General features: G+C 38.3%; 1 protein-coding gene across 1 annotated transcript in view; it reads right to left on the reverse strand.

Annotated features, from left to right (window-relative positions):
- LOC131040923 (DENN domain and WD repeat-containing protein SCD1) overlaps positions 1–26447 on the reverse strand; it is a 254969-nt gene that overhangs the window by 29606 nt on the left and 198916 nt on the right. Inside the window, exons 24-29 of the mRNA XM_057973881.2 lie at positions 23976–24040; positions 18102–18225; positions 16625–16806; positions 16439–16510; positions 16117–16277; positions 15947–15988 (exon numbers count right to left, since the gene is read on the reverse strand). Coding sequence (XP_057829864.2) covers positions 15947–15988; positions 16117–16277; positions 16439–16510; positions 16625–16806; positions 18102–18225; positions 23976–24040 — 646 coding nt within the window. The remainder of the gene's footprint in view (positions 1–15946; positions 15989–16116; positions 16278–16438; positions 16511–16624; positions 16807–18101; positions 18226–23975; positions 24041–26447) is intronic.

Genomic DNA, 26447 nt, shown 5'->3' on the forward strand with positions numbered 1-26447 from the left:
ATTACCGCCGTACGGCCTATCTGCGAGGAGGTAGTTAGGTGCTTTCCGTCCGACAAGGGAAAATCAAGAAGTGGTCAATGGAGTCTGCGGGAAAAAGAAATTGGAAAAAACAGTTGCAGGATAGCAGCCATAGGAAGCCGGATGCACGTATTCTTCCTTCAGGTGTTCGAATAGCAAGTGGCACAATGGAAGCCAGGCAGAAGAAAAAGACACCACAGCAGCCCACTGCACGAGGGAAGAACACCTCCACTTCACAAAATATTACCTTTGAGGGATTGAATCGGGTGGAATGTCGGAAATGGTGGCAAGACACGCCGGATGATAATTTGGTGAAGACAAGTCTTCACAAAGCAGGGGTAGAATGGGCTATCCGGATGCCTGTGTTCGCCATTCGCGAGTACGTGGGAGCATTGCGATATATGGTTGATACCTTTGATAGCCACTCACGGACGAGCACATTTGAGTATCTTGGGAAGGATATCACCATATCCTTCAAACCTGCAGATTTCACGAGAGTATTTGGCATCCCAGGCATACATGGCAAGAAAGTGAACTTGAAGGCGAAGAAGATGACACGGGAGGAAAAGGAACATTGGATTACGCGAGTGTCCCGAGACTTGACCCCAGCAGAGTTGGCGAGCATCGTAGACGCCACGAAGGGTCGTGGGATGCGTAGGTCCTTTGTCGCAGAGGGTCATTGGCGATGCATTATGGACGTCATCAAAAGCAGGTTGACAGGGTCGGGTAGGGCATCAGACATCGCTCTACCACAGATCGTATTGATGAACGGGTTGATGAACGGAGTCGTGTATGATTGGGCTACCTTGTTATCAGAGCGGATGTGTGCATTCTTGATGATGGAGCAGCGCACGTTTTACATGCCCCACTATGCCATTGGACTGTTCTTGGAGGCTACGCGGGAAGCAGTGCCAGAGGCTGAGTTGGAGGTACGGCCACAGGGACCCTTGGCGGAGGGTGAGCCTCCTATCATGCATTGGCGACACCTGGATATTGGACACTCTTCCGCGAAGCGGAAACGGGTATTAGAGACCACCGCAGCAGAACCGGATAGTGGGCGAGAAACTTCTAGCAGTGTAGAGGATTCCGAGGATGAGGATGACAGTAGCAGTCGGGCCACAGACGAGGGGAGGATGGAGCCCGCCGGAGAGCGAGTGTTGTTTGCACCACCCACACTCCCACTTGGCACGCTTGTGGGGTCGTCGGCAGGCAGTACTTCGATTCCGGCATTTGGGCAGAGCCGCACGCCCGTTACACTCGGGCCCATGCAGCCGGCCGCAGCACCTTCCGCCATACCACCGCAGCAGGCTTGTGCACTAGCCGCAAGACCGACTCCTGCAGGGGCATGTACTGACAGCACGGCAGAGTTGTGTGGTCCACCGCAGGGAGGCGTGGCAGAGGAGATGGTTGAGACGGAGCCTCAGGTGCGACTGGACGTCGTGGGATCCGACGCAGTGGTAACGGTTGCTGCCTCCTTGTTGGAGGAGCCCATCGCAGGACATGTTTCCGAAGGGGAGAGAGGGTCGGAGGTGTTGAGTGCAGCTCCATCGGTGGCGGCTATGGGGAGTTGGCTGACCCGGAGATTCCAGATGACAATAATGCCACCCATCGGAGCAGCTGTACTCTCACCTCGGCGAGAGCCTCCCACTGAGGTGGTGGATCTGGAGGATTCCTCGGCGGAGACGCAGGCACCAGCAGAGGGACAGGTCACTGGAGAGGGTGTTCCTACTGGCCCAGAGCAGGCGACTGCTACACTTGAGGGGGCAAGGGAGACACCATTGTGCCAGCAGGATGCAGTAGGTGTGGTTGAGGAGACTTTTGAGTTACCACGTGGGCTTCTTGTACCTACATCGAGGCTGGATGGGGAGGATATTGAGGTTTACTTGGCAGATATGGTGACGAGGGGTCGGCGAGTGGTGGCCGCGGCTTAGACACGAGCTCTGCAGCAGGTTGTGGAGGAATTAGAGCAGGTCCTCCAGTTTATGCGAGACGGCTGTCCCGTAACTTTCACTTCATGTTTTGAGGCACGAGGGTGGCCAGTTATCCAGACGGATGCGATGTTGGAGGCTTGGAGTGTGCCTCAGCCCGTCGTGGAGAATAGGGTGACGACTCTCGTCCGGGAGATTGAGCAGGTTTACAGGGAGGCCTACTATGCCTTACGCCAGACGCAGCATGAGTCTGCAGTTCGCGAGGTTGCTCGAGTTGAGTTAGAGCAGGACATGGCCAGACAACAAGCCTCGTGGGCAGCCGAGAGATCAGAGTTGGTAGCACAGCTTGAGACAGCCCGCGCAGAGAAGGTTGCGGTGGACACCCGTCTTTCGGAGGAGCAGAGTGCGCGGAGTCTCATCCAGCAGGAGTTAGATGTTGTTCAGGCCCAGTTGGTTCGCATGACAGAGTCCGCCGATACCAAGGAGAAGGAGCTACTGGGGGCTGCGCTTATGGTGAAGACGGCCTTAGAGAAGGTGTTGGTGGCAGAGCGGGATGTGGCAGCACGCACCTAGCAGGTCTATGAGCTCCGCAACGGCGCCAAATGTTTACCTCACTGGGTAAACAGGAAGAATACAGAAACTGAGCAGTAATGCACAATGCAAATAAAAGAGAAGTACCAGAATAAGCTTGCCATTAATGTCAAAGGATGTTCATATTATAATCTGTCGTCCATATTACCTGTTACATCTCCTCCAACACCCGGAGGTGGTACAATATATGACAGCCGAAGGGGTGCGACACAACCGTCGCGACTCCAACTACCTACCCGTCGGCTAACTAACTATTGATAATTAACATTACTAACTATACACTTTTTCCCGATAACATACTCAAATAAAAGCGTCGGTCTTCTTTGGTAGTATTCAATATTACCGTCGGTAATGTAGGTAATCTCTAAACGATAACAATCCTGCTGTTGAGAGGCACATAAGGGTATTGGGAATTATAAATTGAGATCGCAGGAGTTACCAACTGAAGAGTATCCGCAAATAACCACGAGTTATTAGTGGGAGTTACGGATGGCACAAATGTGCCTTACTCCCTTAGGAGCTATGCTCACTCTTTGTGCCATAAAGAATGGTTGATTGAGTTAATGAGATTAAAGCTATCGATCTTTCCATTTTATCACTGAGAAGAAGAGATTACACAAGACTGCGATCAGGGAAAGAGAAAATCAATCTAGTATATAATAAGTGATTCATAGAAAGTAAACTTATGACGATGTCAAGCATAAGACTAATTAAATATTAGCTAAAACGATTTCATGAAGACGGTATTAATATCAAACAATGTAGCGCCGAGAATATGGAAGCCTCCATTCACACCACCGTAAATATAAGATGACCACGGAATATAAGATTTAATTCTGCAAGGAAAGGCGATTAGAGGAGGTCAGTACTCAAGTACTATCCAATTAATAGGTTTAATGATCGGATTGCCTGATCAGTTCAAAAGAACTCAATATGTTAGTCTTTTATGCGGATCAAATACGATTTCAAGTATAGTGACTAAGGCATCTTGACAAGCCTCAATTAGTGACGAAGACCATTATTAATTATGGTATAGCAATCTGTATTAAGACGTTGCTAATCACATAATTAGTCCACAATATTTAATAAAGCAAAGAATCGTTAATGACGGGTGTGTACTTATAACACAATTAGAAGCATTAATAGACATATCTTTTGGAAACGCAACCTGTCGTATTCACCATCAAGATATAATAAGGCATTACGACCATTAAAGGAAAGGGGTATCATTTGAGAACAATTACATATCGCTGCTATAAATACATAGATGTGGGTATAAGAAACTGATATATATCAGAGAGAGTAAACCATTGCCAAAAGCCATATTTATGAATATATCAATTGGGAGGCATATCGTACATCAGACCAGCCTCATTCCTTTATCACAATAAGTAACTAAGTAATCTCATTTATAGTATATATCATGATTATATATCAGACCTTGCTATCAGTTCTACATCAATTCTGACGTATTTGGGTAAGAAATAACAATTAATAATCTGTGCAATACCCTTCACTTGGTTTAAGTCTCAATCATTTGATAGAGAAAGAATAGGAATCAAGATAATTGTCCCCACTTACCAAGATAATCCATAAGGGGACATTACAAGTGGTATCAGAGCATCTTTCCTGCCAACCAGTGGAAGATAGCACATGCAAACCTATACCAAGAGGGAAAACAAGATGAGTGAGCAGTTAAGCAATGATTTAAGAGCCTTTATGGAGCAAACCGCTCAAACCACCAAAGAATTGATGAAACAAAATGAGAGAACTAATCAACTCCTCCTTCAAGCTATTCAGTCGATCAGTAACAATCAGGCTAGACCCCACCAAAGTAATGGAAGGGACACCAATTCCAACCATTCAGAAAATAATTATAACAATACTCCCAATATGAGACCAACTAGAGCCCCCTTCCTACCAAATGAAGTCCAGGAGGAAGAAGGAGAAGAAGCAAACACCCAACCTGTGGATAATATTGATGCAATCCTAGAAGCATATTCTAAACTTGATCCCGAGTTAAAGGGGAATTTGTCTTTTAGAGATTATTGTGATTGCAAAATGAGGGCCATCGCTAATATGAAGAGGAAAAGACAATCAGACAAGGATCTTAAAGATAGAATAAGCAAAATAACCCTTCCTTGTTTTGATGGATCCGGAAAATTTACAACATGTTCATGGGTCGAAAAGTTAGATACTTATCTATCACTAAGCCCCATGATGGAGGAGAATGCAATTAAATTTGTAGTGCTACACTTAACAGGAACAGCCCATGATTGGTGGCATCATGGTCTCATCACCCAAGGCCATCAACACATAAGCACTTATGAGGAGTTTACACACAAACTCATCAAAAGGTTCGATCAAAGGCATCCACAATGGTACTTCAAAGAGCTAACTCAACTAAGGCAACAAGGGTCAGTAGAAGAGTTTGCCTCCGAATTTCAAAATTTAGCTGTCATGGTACCTGAAATCTCTCAAGAGAGACTTGTTTACCTTTTTGTGGAAGGACTAAAAGAATCAACCTGCAATATTGTAAGTTCCATGGACCCCAAAAGCTTAGAGGAAGCAATCCTAAAGGCTATGAAATTTGATAATCACCCATCCAAAGATAAGTCCAACACTTCAATATCAAATTCACATTCCAAAAATTCTCATAAAGAGGAGGAACATAAGAAGGAATTCTGAGGGAAGACATGCTTTCATTGTAATAAGAAATGGGAACATGGACATGTATGCCAAAATGGCAATAACCAAAGACGAAGAGATGATCAAAGAAGGAAGAGTTTGTGTTTAAAGTGCAATGAACCATGGGATCGAAGGCACATATGTGGAAAGGGAAGCCAAGTCCATGTGATCGAAGCATCCATTGATGAAGAAGGAAGGGAGAATATAGATAAGAAGGCAGCATATGAAGAGGGAGACACAAGGAACCTGCAATCAAAAAAGGAAGAAAATTCGAGATGGAGCTTCATGGAGGAACCGATACCCTAATAGCTCATTTCCAAAAGAAAGGCAAGGAGGATACTTACTCCACAATCTTGAGCAAACTTATGGTATGATTTTGATATCAATATGTTAAAGGTAGTATGCATTAATATTAATCTGATGATATAGTTCTTAAAATGTATGCTCCGTGTTTCTACAAGTGTATACTTTGTGTATGCTTTGTGTCTTCATGCATTAACATGTATACTTTGTGTTTTCACATGCGTGCATAATACTATTTATAATCCTCTTATGGGAGAGGGCTTGAAGAGTAAGAGATGGGTCGCGAGGGGCTCATAAGTAACCCAAGAGCAGGTACTTACAATTGAAGAGTCAAGTCACGCCCTTACGTCTTCCCCCCGATCCTATAAGAGGGAATGCATAAAGATTGATTGTATAAAATCCATCTTGTGGAGCGGGCTTGAGAGTAAGCTGAGAGGTTCTGAGGGGCTCATAGGGAGTCAAGCAACCAAGCTACATTCTCCCCCCAACTTCACAAAATGGTAAGAGAAAATGCATAAAGATTGATATGTATGGAACCCATCTTTTGTTGTGGGCCTGAGATGCAACAAAGTGTTGACATTCCCCCCCCAGCTTCACAAATTTGGTGTTGTGGGCCTGAGGTGCAAAAAGTATTGACATTCTCCCCCCAACTTCACAAGTTTTGTGTCATGGGCTTGAAATGCAATAGCGTGTTGACATTCTCCCCCCATCTTCACAAATTTTGTGTTGTGGACCTGAGATGCAACAAGTATTGACATTCTCCCCCCAACTTCACAAGTTTTGTGTCGTGGGCTTGAAAAGCAATAGCGTTTTGACAGTCTCCCCCCAGCTTCACAAGTTTTGTGTTGTGGGTTTGAGATACAATAGCATTTTGACATTCTCCCCCCTGTTGGTGTTGGAAATAAGCCACACCCGGACCGACGATGCACTGGTCCAAGAGGGGCCAGTAGCTCAGTGGTAGAGCACTCTAGCAGCGTATGGAAGGTCCTAGGTTCGAGTCCTAGCTGGTCCATGTCTCAACATGGTATCAGAGCCAGGTCCAGGCTAGCAGCCCCAAGCACACGAGAGGTGTGGCTTAAAGGGAGGTGTTGGTGTTGGAAATAAGTCACACTTGGACCGACGATGGACTAGTCCAAGAGGCATTGTCGATCCGGGTGTGGCTTATTTCCAACACCAACACCCCCCCTTAAGCCACACCTCTCGTGTGCTTGGGGCTCCTAGACTGGACCTGGCTTTGATACCATGTTGAGACATGGACCAGCTAGGACTCGAACCTAGGACCTTCCATACGCTGTTGGAGTGCTCTACCATTGAGGTACTAGCACCCCTTGGACCAGTACATCGTCGGTCCGGGTGTGGCTTATTTCCAACACCAACACCCCCAACTTCACAAGTTTTGTGTTGTGGGCTTGAGATGCAATAGCGTTTTGACATTCTCCCCCCAGCTTCACAAGTCTTGTGTTGGGCTTGAGATGCAATAGAGTTGACATTCTCCCCACAACTTCGCAAGATGGTAAGTGCTTAGGGAAATGAGACCTTGATGAGAATGGCTCTCAGCAAACCCATCCCATCTCTTCCTCCCAAAGTTGACATGTTCACATTGTTTATGACGTAGTTGCTTAATCCTTTTAATGGAAGATACATATATGTATATTTCCATGTATTGTTCAAATGTGATTAAAGATCCAATAATCAAAGATTATAATATTGCTTGAGGGCAAGCAAATTCAAGGAGGCGAGACTGTGATTTCCCAATCTAAACAGTCCCAAAAAAAATGATGATGCCCACTTTAAAATAGAATTTAATAATGCATATTAAATAAAATATATATATAATCAAACAAATAAGATGAACTAAATAAAAACTTAATAATGATGATGAACAAGTATTAATATATATTTTATATTTGTATTAATATTAACTTCATACCTATTTAATAATATAAGTAATATCAATAAATAATTAATAATAAATATAAATTTGAAGACAACTAAAATTCTTAAAAAAAGAAGATTATCAAATTAGCACGGAGAAAATAACTTCATCTTAGAATAGCTATCAAAATAGATCAGATTATATGTCCTTCTGCCGGTGTGTTTTCGTTCTGAGTATATACTCAAATAAAAGCGTTGGTCTTCTTTGGTAGTATTCAATATTACCGCCGCTAATGTAGGTAATCTCTAAACGATAACAATCCTGCTGTTGAGACGCACATAAGGGTATCAGGAATTATAAAATGAGATCGCAGGAGTTACCGACTGAAGAGTATCCGCAAATAACCATGAGTTATTAATGAGAGTTACGGATGGCACAAATGTGCCTTACTACCTTAGGAGCTATGCTCACTCTCTGTGCCGTAAAGAATGGTTGATTGAGTTAACGAGATTAATGCTATCGATCTTTCGATTTTATTGCTGAGAAGCAGAGATTACACAAAACTGCGATCAGGGAAAGAGAAAATCAATCTAGTATATAAGAAGTGATTCATAGAAAGTAAACTTATGACGATGTCAAGCATAAGACTAATTAAATATTAGCTACATCAATTTCATGAAGACGGTATTAATATCAAACTAAGGCATCTTGACAAGCCTCGATTAGTGACGAAGACCATTATTAATTATGGTATAGCAATCTGTATTAAGACGTTGCTAATCACATGATTAGTCCACAATATTTAATAAAGCAAAGAATCGTTAATGACGGGTGTGTACTTATAATACAATTAGAAGCATTAATAGATGTATCTTTTGGAAACGCAACCTGTCGTATTCACCATCACAATATAATAAGGCATTCCAAACATTAAAGGAAAGGGGTATCATTTGAGAATAGTTACATATTGCTGCTAGAAATACATAGATGTGGGTATAAGAAACTGATATATATCAAAGAGAGTAAACCATTGCTAAAAGCCATATATATGAAATTATGAATATATCAATTGGGAGGCATATCGTACATCAGACCAGCCTCATTCCTTTATTACAATAAGTAATTAAGTAATCTCATTTATAGTATATCTCATAATTATATATCAGACCTTGCTATCAGTTCTACATCAATTCTGACGTATTCGGGTAAGAAATAACAATTGATAATGTAGGAACCCTTGGTATTCTACACTTCAATGCTCCAGAGAAACTTCAATCAAAAACTCCAATCACATAATCAATCCCCCTTCTCTTCTTTTCAAAAGCCTTATATATATTTCCCATGAAGGTTTGATTTTCTCCAATAAGGCATTAAATCAATTAATGATATTAAATGATATTTAATGATATAATATTTTCACTTTGTCATTTAATATTTCACCTTGGTAAAAGAGCCACAATTAATTAATTAAATGGTCCCCTTTAATGATACTTGGACCCTTACTTAAGTTATAATATAAAATTATATTATAACTTAATAATATAAGCTCAAAACATTAATGTTTATTTAAACTAAATAAACATTAATATCTCCATTAATATTCAACATTTTTGAATGTCGTCTGAACTGGGAGCTGACATGATGAAGCTGCATATGACCATAACCCCTTTACTAAAAATAGCAGGGGTCCATCTCTAACATCCCAAGACTTACTAAAAATAGGAAGTAGAGCAAATGATGTCTGAATGATGTCAAACGAAGACCAAACTGAAGCACTCTGAACACTGGAGATGATACCAATCCTCAAAAGACCCTCTATCCAACACATTAGCCTACGAGGGTAAGGATAATAGGTTAATCTCACAAAATCCAAGTCTGCTAAAATGGGGACATTACAGTCCGCCCCTCCTGAAATTGCTTGTCCCCAAGCAATATCGACTGCAAAGAAACTCCTCCACTTGGATCCCAAATGAAGACCTGTGTAATGTCCCTGGTATTACCAAGCAACTCCTGTAATGCCCACACCGAGGGCACAACTAACAAGACCTGCCAAACTAAATCAACCTCAACAGCAGGTGTCACAAGAACATGAACATCAAGTGGAAGCAACTCTGAAAACTGACAATGTTTGCTTCCCAGAACAGGGAACATTAACCGGAACTCGGATGCACACAAAGGATCCCTCAACATACTCGCTAGTGTCCCACATAGTATACTTGGATTCGAAATCCAGGGTAGAAATCTGCCATGTAAACCTCCCTCAGACTTTCGCTGCTCAACACTGATCGCCACTTCACCATGCGAGATGTGGTGAAGCCAACCCATGAGACCTATCCAAACTGCAACACTAACTTTGTCATCACCTGGATCCTAGTGCAATCTATACACACATCCATCTGTACTGTGAAGATAGGAGTACCTGGAAACATCTGCTATGCAATATCTCTCCACAACCTCTGCTAAACCCTCATGGATGTGATATCCGACTAAACCATCACGCCCATTGTCACCATAGTCTCTCTGAAGCCATGTATCCAAAGATAGCCTCTGTGTCATAGGAGTAACAATCTCCACCAGATACACATCAACATGATGGGAAACTGAACACTGCTCGAGCAAGTAGCCACCAACAATCAACTGAGTCGGGTACTTGCAACTGCTAGTTCCATCTACTAAAAATGGTAACTCTCCATCCCACAATGGATGGTATAATCCTGAAGCCAATCCACATCGATGCATCATCATCGATGCATCATCAAGTCCTCCACGTGTGGATCAAAAGAAAAGTGATGAGCACTCCTCACTATGTAGTTGCAATAAAACGCTCCAACCTCGGTCAAGGGCTCATCTCTAACAATACTGGAATCATGAGATGGCTCCAATCTCTGATCCCAAACACTTGATTGGGTAGGGGCTCTGGTAACCCTCTCTGCAAACCCAATCACAAAATCTCTATTAGGAAGCATTGTAGTCAGAGTATCAATAATTACTCCCACACCACGCCTGATGGCGAGAGAACCTCAGATGAGAGTATCCTTGGTGGCTCCAAACGGACCCTCTCGAAACTCAGGACTCTCAAGAAGGTACTCAATAAATGAATCTGTGCAGTAAAAACAATATAAGGCTGAGTCAACCTTATCCTCTAAGACCTGCAGCTGATCACTCTGACTCTGAGAAACAAGCTGGCGTCCAAAATCAGCTGCATGGGATGAAGTAACAGATTTGCTTCCAGGAGAGGGAAACAAATCTACATGAGAGCCATACTCCCAACCACATGACACTATGCGAGTTCCATGTGAAGTGGATGGAGTAACGCCGCGTACTAACACACAACTCTCTGGAGAGTCCACCACTGCCACACAAGAGCTATCAACAATCTGACCTGTATCATCTGTCATAGCACTAACCTTGGGAGAACCTGATGCAACAAGTGGTTCTTTGCTGCTCTCAACCCTAATACTCATCCTAGCTAAGTCACCTGTACCTGCATCAGTGACGAATGTAACCACATCCTCAACACACCCATCACTACAACCCGTGGGTGTAAACTCATCACCAAGTGATGCTATAGGAAACTCAACTGTATCCACATGGTGAAGACTGTGCTAAACTCAACACCACGGTAAGTTCCTCAACTTGTGACTGTGACTCACGAAGGGCTGACTGAGCGCTCTCCAACGAGTCCATAGTCACCTCAAGCTCATGGGTGAGCTCATCAACCTCCTCCTCCTTTCCCTTCAGTGCATCGTAGCAAGTGCAATCCCACTCAAGAAGATAATCCCTATCAGCAAGTAACTGCAAGTAATTTTGTTTCATTATCCCAATAGCTGCTCGGAGTGCATGGAACTTTGTCAGGGAAAGGCTACTATCACCGTGCTCATATGTCTCAGGAGTACTCCAACCAATGGTCGCCAACATTTGTCGAGCGACATCAAAATGCTCCAAAGCTGTAGCAATCATATCATCATTAACCTTCAACTGCCCAGCTAGATGATGATACCCCCGTGACTCATTCTTTCCACCCAAATCTGCACTATGGTATGAAACCGAATCAACATCACTCACTTCGTGATCAACAACATCATGTGTGCAATCAATTGTGCACACATCAATATCTAAGGTACTACTGCTATGTACCTCGTAGGATGGCTCAACTGGCAAGGTAGAAGTTGTTGTTATGACAATATCTTCACACAATTCCACTTCCAATGCAACTACATGGCCATCCAACTCATGATTCTGGGATCCTATGCCAAAGCATGAATCTTCAAACTTGTTTTCTAAGGTCTGATCTGAAAAATCAAACTCTAAATGACATGAATCCACATCACACATTACCCCATTAGTACCCAAATCTCGAGTACCTTCATGCGGCAACTTAATAGAAGCATCTTGCACATGTGTAGTCACTGCTCTCTCATGCTGATGCAAAATTTCATCACTGCTGTCATGTAGATCAGAACTCTTATGAGCCAAAATTCCCATGCAATCCTCATTCTCGACACTAGTATCACGAGTGCCAATACTCAAGGTCACTCCCACAACACTTTCTGAACTTTCCATGACTTTCAAATCATCATTACGCTCAAGTGCAAGGCTGCTGTCATGAAAATCAGACTTGTTATCATGACTGATAACAACTTCTTGAGTGCCAATAATCACCACATTCTCTTCAAGTTTCACCTTTTTATCCTTAAAAATAGATGTCATATACCGAGCAATTCTATCAAGTTTTGCAGGGTGTGAAATCAATTCATCCAGCTTCTTCTGGTTTTGTTTTAACTTTTCCAATGAGGAATACACTTGCTTCCTATTCTGATCCCACTGATTCTGGGTACCCGAAGTAACCATGATTAACTAGCTGAATCAACTTACCCAACAGGTTGCCAGGAAACCGCTCTGATACCACTGTAGGAACCCTTGGTATTCTACACTTCAATGCTCCAGAGAAACTTCAATCAAAAACTCCAATCACATAATCAATCCCCCTTCTCTTCTTTTCAAAAGCCTTATATATATTTCCCATGAAGGTTTGATTTTCTCCAATAAGGCATTAAATCAATTAATGATATTAAATGATATTTAATGATATAATATTTTCACTTTGTCATTTAATATTTCACCTTGGTAAAAGAGCCACAATTAATTAATTAAATGGTCCCCTTTAATGATACTTGGACCCTTACTTAAGTTATAATATAAAATTATATTATAACTTAATAATATAAGCTCAAAACAGTAATGTTTATTTAAACTAAATAAACATTAATGTTTATTTAAACTAAATAAACATTAATGTTTATTTAATATTCAACATTTTTGAACGCCGTCTGAACTGGGAGCTGACATGATGAAGCTGCATATGACCATACCCCCTTTACTAAAAATAGCAGGGGTCCATCTCTAACATCCCAAGACTTACTAAAAATAGGAAGTAGAGCAAATGATGTCTGAATGATGCCAAACGAAGACCAAACTGAAGCACTCTGAACACTGGAGATGATACCAATCCTCAAAAGACCCTCTATCCAACACATTAGCCTACGAGGGTCAGGATAATAGGTTAATCTCACAAAATCCAAGTCTACTAAAATGGGGACATTACAGGGCTAATCTCACAAAATCCAAGTCTGCTAAAATGGGGACATTACAGATAATCTGTGTAATACCCTTCACTTGGTTTAAATCTCAATCATTTGATACAGAAAGAATAGGAATCAAGATAATATTCACCACTTACCAAGATAGTCCATAAGGGGACATTACACTTTTCAAAAAACAGGGTTGCATTGTGAGTTGCATACCTATGAAGGTAGACAATGATTTGAAGAGTTTAAAGATTGATTTCTTATGTTAGGTGCACCTCTGCTTAAGGACACTATCAAAATCAAACAAAGACACTCTATAGGGCACAACTGTAAGTATAAACGCCAATATAAAAATCAAAGGTTTGAAATTACATTGTGTGGTGCACACCTAGAAGTGTCAAAAACAACTTTTGATTTTCCAGAAAAGATGTAGCCTATGCATAGGTGCACATCTATAAGTTGATAATATGGACTTCAAGCTTCCAAGTGGGTAAACACCATATCAAAGGTGCACCTGTATAAGAAAAAAAGCCTTTGAATATTCAAAAGATTGATTTACACTATGAGGCACCTGTGGCTAATAAGGTAAATGAGGTTGAGTTTGCAAAAGATTGTTTTGCATTGTTAAGGGCACATCTGTGTAAGCAAAATTGTTTGGATTTTATAAGGCAGAATTGCATTACTAAGCAAACACCTGATATTGGCTGACAAAGCATGATCTATATTTAGGGTGTGCCATAATTAGAAGCTGACCAGTATTTGCACTAAAAGTGAAAACCTATTGATAGGTGCACCTCTTACTCATCAGACCTATAAAATGAGCAATGGTATTTGGCAGTTATTTTAGCAGACAGAGCAGAAACAAGTTTATCCTACGGTGATATCTAACCAGCAGAACACCAATGAAATTTGTCATAACAGTAATATCTTCCAAAAGACAGATTTCACATCGATTTGCACCTAGGGTTTCCCGATGTGACAATAACACAGAGTCATCAATATGGTGATCACTTTCAAATTTAAGTTAGGGTTTAGTTATTACTTTTCAACAGCTGTTCGTGAACCAAAAAGAAGAGAACAACAGGCATAATATGGTCATGTTTGGAAAGTGTTATTTCCATTTGAGCACTAAAAGTTGCATAGTTCACTTTGTTGTTTTCATATACAAGGTTGCAGTAGGCATTGCCAAGGTTTCAAGGTGTCTTTAGATAAATTGCCATGGTCAAAGAAAAATAACTTCATCAAAGTTTATTCAAATGATCAACAAAATACAGTCATCAATAAAGCTATTTCCAGCCCAAAGCTATTCTTAGCCATCATTGTTTTCAAGGATATGGGCATATTCTAAGAATAATTTTAATGGCTATTTATGGGCTAGCTACTTTTAGATGACATTCTAGAAGGTCTATTGTTAGTTTCTAATTGCTCTTAGCAATAGTCAAATTGAAAATTATCTGAATTAGATTCAGTGGTACTAGATAGGATTTTGTAATAAAGCTTGCACTGCATGCAAGCAAGTTATTGTTAGAGTAGAAACAAGTTAGCTTTTTTATTATTTTCTCGTGCAATGCATTGTAAACACTTACAAATAACTGCTCTTGGCACTTAGTTTAGAATTGATTCAGTATCATTCAATACAATTTTGTATGCCTATTTTTCTGCTCAAATCACTAATAAAGTGCTGTCTCTTAATTACAAGAAAAAAAAAAGTGTTGTCTCTTATGTCTTATTCTACTTTTATGAGTCAAATATTGTTTGATTGTCACTGAAAGCTTTGTATTACAAAAGCTGTTGTGTTTAACTCAAAATGTGTTTGGTATCTATAGATGAAGTGAAACAAAATGCTTTTACTATTAGCTGCAAGCTTTGCAACACAAGTCTTATTGAAGCGGGTCTAGGAGCTTTGTATGTCATTCTTGTTAGCATTGTTTAGAACAACACAAAATAGAATAGTGTTACTACAAAGATTCTTCAAACTGTAAGGGGGAAGCTCTCTCAAAACTAACTAAACCTAAAACTTTTTTTTTTTTTTGGTTGCAAATATGCAAACACTTTATAAGATTTCAATGGGAATTTTCCATTAAGAGTAAATATCTAACTATGTTTATGCCTTGGATGTAGCACTAGACTATCAATAGTCCAGACTCATAGTGGGGTTTTTAGATTGAAGATAAACACTTCAAACACAAACATGCTCAATTTTCTACTAGTTACAGTAGGGACCAGTATTTGGCTTTAAATGAAGATTTAACTTAATAACATGAACAAATGCTGCCTATTGACTAAATCTGAAATCAATATTCTTCTCAAACAAGAAATGATTTAATGAATGAACATCACATGATTCCATGAGATAAATTGCTAAAGCAAAAAGTTATTACATTCATGAACAATGGCATCGCCACAAAGATTGACTAAGTTACTCAATTCAATTTATTTGATAGAATTATAGACATAGGATGAATCATCTCCCTATAAGCTTCTGCACATATTCTTGTCATCAACTTACATTCATTCACTATAAAAAAATGAAGACTTTGATTTCAATCCTTTGAATTATAGTTTGACAACTCGGACTCGACTTGACTCAGCAGCCCAAAATTTCGACACAGACTTGAGACTCCGCACAGACTTCGAAAAATACTTTGCTAGAACTCCGTTCAGGAATATGTAGAAAATAGATTTACTACTGATTATCATATCAGGACAGCATGGCACTCCATATGATCATCAATCCCTATGCAACAATGACTCAGCCAAGCTCATTGAGTTCAATACTTTTATATCATATCACATGGAACAATTGGACTTCCTTTTTCATATGGTAACAGTTTATTATAAGATTTTCTAGCATATTGCAAAGTATTTGAATTGTAATTTTTACACTCAATACATAAAGAATTGAATTTCACAAATGGATAGGTCAACCAAAGGAAAATATATTCTTGACTCACCCTCATGACTTTCCCAAATTCGCACCATACCATCTGCTGAACCTGCAGAAAAGATGAAAGTATTGAACTGTGGATAAAGTACTTTCAAATTTGTCTGTAAAATAGAAAAAGTAATGCTGCTCAAATGTTAATTGAACTTTCTTTAAGAAGACAAGATGTGTGAGGCACACCAGTGATTATCCCTTTGTCAAAAGTTGAGTATTCAACACAAGTGATTGGGCCAGCATGGCATGCTAGTACAGCATCACAAGTTCCACGAGAAACAGACCACAATCTAGCAGTCCAGTCATCACTTCCAGTAATTATAGTGTCTCCAACCATTCTCATTGATCTGGAATTGTCATATTTAAAACAACCGCAAAGACTCATATTCAAAATAACCATGAAACATATTTAAAATAATCACGGCAGTAAGAAATCATGGTAAAAGAGATTTTATTCAAAAAACATTACTAATAATAAGTCTTCTGAAAAGATTATTTCTTATCTCACCGAATCCATTTTGTATGCCCTAACAGCTTGTGCATTTGTCTTCCAGCTCGTATATCCCATATATTGCCAACCCTAAATATGAAAAAGCCAAGAATCCCATAAAATTCACTCACTGAATTGATGCTGCACCAATCTTCCAATCCATGACACCATTGAATTGGGTTCCAAGAGCTTAGATATACTCACCCATCCCTTCCAGCAGCCACTAAAAGCCCTGTGGAGTCATCATATTCCATGCATAGAATTGCACTTAAAGAACGGCCAACAGTTGCTACACAAGTATCAGTTCTAACATCCCACATCTTAACAGACCCATCATGAGAAGCAGTAAGCACACGCTCTCCAGAAAGCATCTTCACACAGCTAACCTGTCAAAATATAACAAAAATGTTCTCAATGTATCAATATGTTGGCACACAATTAATTTTTAAATGTATTCATTAGGAAACTATTTACCAATTATCTAAAATTGCAGAAAGAAATGACTACGTGCTTACTGCATAAAACAGTATCATAAACGATAAATGCATTCACAATATTTTTATTTTTCTGTATAACAATTACATCTCATTTTCAATTTCATATTTGTTTCATGATTATGTCAAAACGTTCATATTGTTTTCCCTCTTTTTTTTGTTTTTCTCTTTCTACAGATTTTATTAAGAGGGCAACTGTAGAGAAGAAAACAAAACTTGCACTAAAACATGAACATCGTGTCATACTGAGCTATCTCATATACAATCACTCAAGTCAGAAAAACATATCAAATCTGAGAAAGTTAATATTTTTATCTGTGAAGTTTTACAAATTGTCTTCAGTATATTGAAGAAATTATAAGCATTTTACAGCCAGTAATATTGTAAAATGGCAGATTTATAATTCTTATGGAGTGTATAAATAAGCTATTCTGCTCCCAACTTGAAAGAGAAAAATAGACAAATTAATTGCATACAAATCAAGTCAATATATTTGTCAATTCTGCTCATAATTTAGTTCTTTTTAGTTCATCCTCCATATTATTTGAAGAGATTAGGGAATATCTTAAATGTCTTCAACTAAATACATAAGCACAAAATCGACAATAATAAATAACTCTCAAGTTTATTATGTCCAGAATTAAACTAATAACCTGCTTGTATCTATTTCAACAAGTAGACTCTTGCTTGAACAGTCGTGAATAGTGGAAATTACCTTTAGAGTATGCTGTAGTTGGAAATATTCAAAGGGAATATACAAATAGGCAATATTGATCATTAAGTCAATATTAAAGCTCTTTCTTCTCAATGATCCTAAAATTATACAAATATACTGGCAATCCCAAGAGTGGCTATTAAGCAGATAATTTTAATTTTGTGACGGCTCTAGTCATAATAAGCTCATACAAGGTACTACTCAAGAAAACATTTCGTTCATTTAACATGTTTTGTTTATTTGGAGTCCCGAGCTCTAGTCATAATAAGCTCATACAAGGTACTACTCAAGAAAACATTTCGTTCATTTAACATGTTTTGTTTATTTGGAGTCCCGAGATGTTGCATCTCGGAAGATCCATATAACTCAACACACTAAACACATTTCTGCCTCCTCGATTTCAACAACCTTACTAAAAATTTTATTTAGATTTTCTAGAATAAAAAGAAGTCAAAATGAAACATCTTGGCACCTGAGCATCATGACCCTTGAGTTCCTCCAAAAGTCGGGAAGTATGTTTGTCCCACACAAACACGTTCTGATCATCAGAGCCTGAAACAACTCGTGTTCTGTCAGAGCTGATTGCTCGGATTGCTCTGCAAATAAACAAGCAAGTTTAAGTCTAAACCTTATTACTATAATTGCCATATTGCATTGACTGAAGCATTAGTCATGATCATTCCTTACTCATACAAACAGAAGCGTATCTGCAATGGCAAGAACATGTGCCTTACAAAGATTGGAAATGCATTCTCTTGCTAATATACTGCTTTTACACATGATTTGATCAGGTAATAAAATCAGCAAATATAAATCAATCTAACTAGAAATCAGCAACAAAAAGATTTTCTGTTATTAGATTCTGCCATAGTTTTAAAATTTGTAACTCAGAAAAACTTGTCAGGTCCAATTTTGAATCAGACTAAGCAAATCGGCACATTAAAAAAATACTAAAACTCAGCAAAACTCAGGGTGGGTGAGTTTCATGGCCATGATATTTCCTCATGACTACTTGTTGACGTGTTTTTTAGGACTACATCTAACACAATAAAGTTTACCAATGGTCACTCTATTCTCTCTTGATCAAAGTTATACCGTGTGCTAAGATTGCAAAAAAGTTCAAACGGCTAATTCCAAGGTTCCTTTAAGCCTGGACATGACTCAGTCAGTTGATGAGTTTGTTGTTAACCCAAGGGGCCTTACGCATTCACTTGAAAAAGATAAGCAAATTTGTGCAAGTTTGAGGATTTGATATGAATGATTCAGCTTTGAAAACAATGTTTTTGTGGGATTTTTTCGATTTGGAATACACTGAAAGTAAAATGAGGTAAGGGTCTAGAGAGCTATGCTATGACTAATCTAGTCCTAAGAACAAGCAGACGGGATCACTCAAGCAAAATCAAACCACGCTTCAGTTCGCCAACAAAGCACAGCTACACGAAGGCGGTTCAATCTTCAGAGGGTGTGTAGAGGTTTTTCAAATCACCAATGGAGAGCATCAATTCGAACAATCCTCAGTGATAATCGAAGTTAAGCATACACATATAATGGAGGCTCAGGCTAACTTTGCAAAGTATGCAACAATGAGCTACACACAAAAAGTATGAGCTCGGACTCTGCAACAAGCAATCCTATCAAATCCAGGTCTTCTAACAACATAAAGCAAATCTACTTTAATTGAAGAGAGCGAGAACATGCAAGCTTCGAAACAACACAAGAACACACCAACATTTGAACAATGTATTAAGTGTTTGCTTCAAAAACTCTAAGCAACAATCTCTCCTCCCTTTACAATTGAGGGGAGTCACCCCTTTATATAGGCCTTGAGCCATGAGAACATGCAAACCCTAATTAGAGTTTCACCCTAGAAGATTCCCCACTCAAGATGCAACAAGGTGGGAATCAAAAATTAATGCCCACTAAACCCATATACAATTAATTCAAATAAGCCCAAAATGGCATCCATTCATGCATTAAATGCACCCCATTACATCAAATTTCCCCAAAAATAATGAATATTCCCCATGCAAAAATAAATGCCCATCATTCTCCATGCGACGACTGCATGCAAAAGGAATCTGTCATAAAATAATACGGCGATTGCATGCAAAAAGATTCTTCACGCATTCAACATGCATTGACCAGGCTGCCACTAAGTCAAAATATTCCAGCAATAAATGCGCCACCACTACTCATTCAAAAGATTCTCGTCCAAGAATGGACGGCCATTATCCCACTCATTAATTGCATACATGATAAACTTAGTGATGATGGCTTCTAGCTCTCCTACGGAGACACTTGGCACACTTTCAATGTCAAAGTCCATCAAGGTGATTTCTTCCTCGCTCTTGGAAAAGAAGTTCTCCCACTCCACCATCATTTCCTGTGTTTTCTTCATCGTGTTGGAGAATGAAGAAACATTTGCAAAATGTTCCTTGGAAAATGAACCTACGAAGAAGAATTCGTGCAGTTGGGATTTCAAGGAGTTCATTGTCACTCCATCTTCACTTAGCTTCTTTGCAAACAATGTTTCAATCCTGCTGATAATTTTTTCCTACACCCTTCTAATCGAGTCTTTTAAAGTTAAAGAATCTTTGCTAAATTTTTCAAAGGTATTCCTCCCGGAGCAAACGACAGAGAACCCTCGAGAAAAGTCATAAATCTCATTCTCCTAAATCACTTTCCCATCAATTAGTGTTTGCTTCGGAGCTCTCATTAAAGCCCTGAGTCGCAGAATGGTTAAGTCTTGATAGATGTGAACATCTTCCCACAGACCTTCCACTACCTCCAATCTATTTAGAAGAGCAACAAATCTAGAATGAAGACAAGCTAAGTCTTCAATGAACTTTCCAGCTGCGGTAAAGATGTCTTCCACCCATTCCTTGGAACTTTGGGCCATTTCTCTGATTACTTTTGTGTCATCAACGACTTCCTTAGGGAAAGAGGAAGGAGGAATGAATGAGGGATCTACTTCTCTGAGCAGCCGCTTGAGACTTCTAATGTATTCACATAAGGCCCTATTTTCTTCCTTCAACCTTTTACATTTTGCCTTTGTTTTTCGCATCTTTTCTCTCATAGCCAAGGAAGACCCCTCGAAGTCTTCTATTACCTGCCCGGTAGAAGCATGACCTAGATCAACTTGTCTGATTACATAATATTCCGACCTAATCTCATTCCTGTCTTTATCTACTGTAGACTCAGCTATATGCAAGGTCTGGGATCCAGATTCATCCCTCACAACCTTGGAGAATTATTACATAGGAGACCCCTTTATTATATAGTCAAGCTGAGAACATAGGAGTGCATTAGATTGTGACTTGTCATAATCTTATGATATGAGACGAAAAGTTAAAAGCTATCATCTCACCTAAAGTGGAAAAGTGATAGTGTGATAACACCACTAGAGGTGGATCACCCACCTAAGGTGGAAAAGTGCAACTGCAAAAGGTGGATATCATAATGTGATAAAGCACTAAAGGTGGAGGCACCACATAAAGTGGAAAAGATAACATGATAATGCCACCTAAAGTGGAGATACTCCAACAAATCCGATGTAGTTCCCTAAGTAAGCTTAAGTGACGTGTAATTACCAACAATGCTTTTGGAAGTTGATGTTTATGGTCCATGTTTATTGCATCATTGGGCAGGAAACTGTAATTCAGAAATTGTATGATCACCATTCTATTGCATGACTCATGCGTCGTCCATAGGAAGAGTAAAATAAAATCCTCTTGACAGAATTTATAAGATGATTAAATTATTTTGATGGATACATCGGTAAACAATGAAAAGCTAATGTTTTATAACTCTAAACTAAACAAAACTAGAGATCTAAACAAAGTTCTGGTCTAAATCTTTACAAACACCATTTATCTCAAATGGTAATAAACATTCAAGTCCTCTAAAGTTCTCAACTAAATGAATATATAAATATATATTCATATATTTAAGTTATTGCAATCCATCTAATCTGATTTAACGGTACAGAAAAGATAAAAATAGAATCAGATGGTTTTAATATAATTTGGTTGACAATGTAGGGAGGATTTAACTCAGTCAAATAATTAGGCATTTGAGTAAATAAAATAAGAATAAAATATGAGAAGAAGAGAGGAGACACATCATATGCTTTACAAAATCCTTTTTAAATAAACCCTACTAAAAGGAGATCTAGCATTGTATAAATCAAGCAAGGTATCAAATACAATCCACTAATCCAAACATCTGATGTGACAACAACCCCTTCTCAAAGCACACAAACAACCCAACAACACTCCATCAACTTGCAATGCCAAAACTACTCACCTGAGCATCCAATTTATAAGGTTTAGCCTTAAATAAAACCAGCAAGTGGTATTAAAAAGCATGTAAGGGCCAAGAGACACAAGTTCCACTGCTCAACCTATAAGTACGGATCCAAGAAAGGGTACGAGTACGAGAATTGGGTACACCAGTACGAGCAATTTTCTTGCCCTTAGGTACGGTATGTTTGGGTATGTGTGTATATATATATATTTTAAAAAATTAAAGAAATACAAATTTGTAAAACAAATACATTTGATATGATACTTCTTTGATCAATGTCGAATGCCAAAATGGTAGTAATAAAGATAATTATTAAATGCAATTGATAGTTAAATATTTAATATTTATCTTTATCAATTGGCATTTGAGAGCGATAATTTTAGTTGTTTAAGTTCTTGATTTTGGTCTCCACTCCCAAACCCCCTCATTGTAAACAAATTTCTTATATGGCGAGATCCCAATAATTAGTGGGGGTAAGGGAGTGGAGACCCTCATGGGTTTGAGGGGCGGCAATGATAAGCTGCACAAGGTGTTAGATGTGAGAAAACCCAACAATAAAGGGGGTTTGAGGGCTATACCCCTGGAAAAAAAAAAATTAGAGAAAATAAGAAAAGTGAGAGTGAAGAGAGCAAAATGATCTTTGCATTGGGCAAAATGATGCTTTTCGGGGCATTTTAGGGATTTTGGATGCGAAAAAAAAGTCAAAAAATGTCTTTATTTGTTACTTTTTGGTGCTCAACGCCTTTGGGTATGCCTGGTATGGACCCTGGGCATACCCAAGTGCCCGTGTACATACCTTGGGTGTACCTAGTCGAACCCATAACCAAACATATCTAGTACGGGTGCAGGAGGCCTTCACAGTGCTCAACATGTGGAATGGAGTTACATGCAAGAGGATCTTGCCACACTGATGGCATCATGCAAGAGAGAGTTCTTACAAGATAGTGTGACTCTTCAACTTCCCAAAGTGGAGCACCAGTTTAAAGGATACTAGTCAACTTTGTAGCTCCCATTTTAATGCTCTTACAAACTCATGCTAAAAGTCACAAGGAATTTCATGGGTCCCCAAAGGGGCCACCCAACATCATTCCTAGGACTTGCAAGGTGTACAACACACCTACTCACACCATAGAGTTGCTTGGTTTTTTTTCAATTTAATTTCCTCAAATTTTCGTACCCTATTTAGCTAAAAAAGAATGGGATAATAAAATGCTAATAATGAATTCTCGTATTCTCAAAATTATATTGTGCATCTTCATTCTAAAGAGATATTAGAATGCAGGGCAGTATGCATTTGTTTATTTGCATAGTAGTTACATATAACATAAACAGATGATGATAACCACATTAGACATAGGAACTCTGATGGCAAGAATGTTGGTTTATTTTATACACACAAGTAACTCTAGACATTGCATAATTTGGCAGACAACTATCAAGGATAAGATGTGAAAGAATTAGAACTTTAATATTTACTGACGATATCATGATGCACAGACCTGTCTCAAAGTTGTGAATTATAGATCACCTGACCATGCTTGCATGTGCCATCTCATCCCACCCAATAGCACACAACTCAAAAAATTCAAAGGCTGGTTGCATATTTCTCTTCAACTTCAATTCTTCAAGTTTCTATACTCTGGCATATCTGACTAAGTGTAAGGGACACCAGTTTGTATACAAAGGATGGTATTGGTGTGTGTCTATGTGTGTTGGGGTCCAATGCAAATGATGATACCCACATAGAATGTTTTATCTGAATAAGGTGTGAATATTATTTAAATGTACACATAATCCTATATTTCAAACAGCATTCAAACAAGCAGCTACCAAGGATAAGATTCGAACCATAAATGTTGATAATTCCACATTCATTTTGAACAAGTTCAAGCATGTATTCTAACATTTTTTTAGTAAAACTAGATCAACTAATATAATTAAATAGCTTATTCTACTTTAGATACAGTATACATAATTAATGACTTTGTTCGACTCCTGAAAAAGTATAAATATTTCAATCATAAAAAGCATAATCTAGAACCTGGTATGGCCTGTTAATGTTGCTCTAAGCTCTGATCCGCGAAGATTTGGATCCCAAAGTTTAAGCTGCAACAAGAGTTAGAATGGTAATGTCAACTCAAAATGATAAAGCAAAAACAATAACCATAAATCAGAAACTAAAAATCAAACAAAATAAAATAATCAAATAAAGAGGAATAAACCAAATAATTGTTTGATAAATAGCATGATAATCATCTTCATACAAAAGTATCACTATGTTATTCACAGATATAAAATGAATTAATTATAGTAGCAAAACCCAGGAATAACCTAATGCTAACTGTGGCCCAAGCTTAGGCCATGCTGGTTTGAACCAGATGGATGTGTTTTGCTGAGAACTGGGTTTACCAGTAAAAAAACCAGCAAAAGGATTTATCCAATAAAACACAGTATACTGAATACAAATTTTTTGCTAGTTTTTTCATAAATGACTTGTCCTATTTCTTATAAATGGCTGGTTTTACATTTTCAGTTCATTTTCTCAACTTCTCACTCTAGAAACAAACTTTTTCAAAATTTCAGAGCCAATTAGGAAACTCCTCCAGCGTTGCTCGTCTTACATTTTCGTACACCAAAAGTAAGTTGTACTGTTAACATATTTAGAAATATGATATCCATCAATAATTTGAGCATAATTGCCAAAATTCAACAAATTCTTTATTTATATATTATGTTTGTTTCTCTTTCACCATACGATAGTCAGCATAAAATAAAAACAACAGTTGTTTTTCTGTATTTTAGATTAATCTGTCAACCATAATAATGATGTGTGGATATCTACAGATTCTTACTGATAGCATCCTACTAAATTTGAGTATATCATGGATATTAAAGGACCCTCGCAGTCCATTGCTTTATATATCATACATTTCTCCTTTTCAATGTCAAATGGCCTGCACATGCCCTTCTAAATTTCATACAAACTTCCAATCTTTGATTATTTTGAAAAAATTACAAGGAAAGCAATTAAAATATGTAGAACTTTTGTGAGAAGAGAGTACCTCTTGAAATTTAGTGGATAATGCTTTTTGAATCAACATTTCAAACTACCAAACCTCTTAACGATGCTTCATCTGGTGTGATCCAAAACCTCAATTCCAAAAAACATTACACAATTCTTTGCTAAAGTAATTCACTTACATTATGGACTAAGATACTGGATTCGTGGCTTAGGGTGTGGGTGCAGGCCAAGGTACGAGCCGGGTCCGGGTGAGATCTCGGTTTGGCCCTGGGTTTGTTGCAGGTTTGGCCAAAACATTTCCACTCATTTCTAGTTTACCGCTATGCCACATTCGCCAAAAAATCTTCAATTTTTGTTCATGCATTTTTCCTCCTCCATCCACCGCATTTTTCTCTTTGCTTGAGCCTATAAGAATTTGAGTTTAGATTTTAATATAGTTAGACTATAGGTTTAATTTTTTAATGGTTTCGTTTTAAACTAAATATGAAAAGTTGAAAACTATTAAATAGTTTGTAAAATAGAATTTTAGTAGGCATTTATTAATTGTATTTTGCTTTACTTATCAGGAATAAACTTTATGTTAAATTTGAACTATTACTATCTAAGTTAAATTTATATTTTTGTTTTTATTTAGTTCTTAATTTTTTTATTTATATAATTGTTTTATATATTTTTTTAATTTATATAATTGTTTTATTTTTATATTGGAATAATTTTGATGAAATTAAATAATATATTCAACTTCTTTTAAATTAAATGTGTAAATATTTTTTATGGATGTCACATCCTCCTGTATCCAAATGAAAGGTCTCAAAAATGGCTATATCTTATTTGTGTCCATGCAACTTTGATGATAATATAATGTAATGTCCCCAACTCCACAATCTAAAGAAACATATAAACAATGTATTTCAACGGTCGATTCTTGGGTATGAATAATTTATCTAGAGTGTAATTAGCCAAATTCACTTAAGGTCATTTGTGATCAATAAGTCAATTCCCATATTTGGTTCCTAATGAAATCGAGAGGACTAGCCACCATAGGATGCCCGTAGCACTTATCAGGCCCAAGGGCGGTACACTCCCCCTTGGCCCAACTGTCAGTAGACCTTAGTCAACTGCAATGGGTGGCCTACCTGACAGAGGCCTAGTTCCTGCTATCCCTGTTGCTTAATTCCTCATCTATCTCACTAGGTTTGGATATGCAATTGCCTTATTCATCATCTGGGTAATATCTTAGTTCATTCCTACTAGTCCTTAATTGAATAATGCTATTTATTCTTCAAATTATAGATGTAATCTGCTTAATTAATTTAGCACATGTAGATGTATTCATATTGTATACCCATATATATATATAATAATATATTATATTGGTTTTCATTATATAATTTCCATTTATGTAAAAAATGTATTTTAGCCATATCTAAGTATATATAATTATATTGAATTAACAGCTACATAAATTTATGCATCTATGAAATAAATACT

Source organism: Cryptomeria japonica, chromosome 10, assembly GCF_030272615.1.
Source record: "Cryptomeria japonica chromosome 10, Sugi_1.0, whole genome shotgun sequence".
Lineage (NCBI taxonomy): Eukaryota > Viridiplantae > Streptophyta > Pinopsida > Cupressales > Cupressaceae > Cryptomeria > Cryptomeria japonica.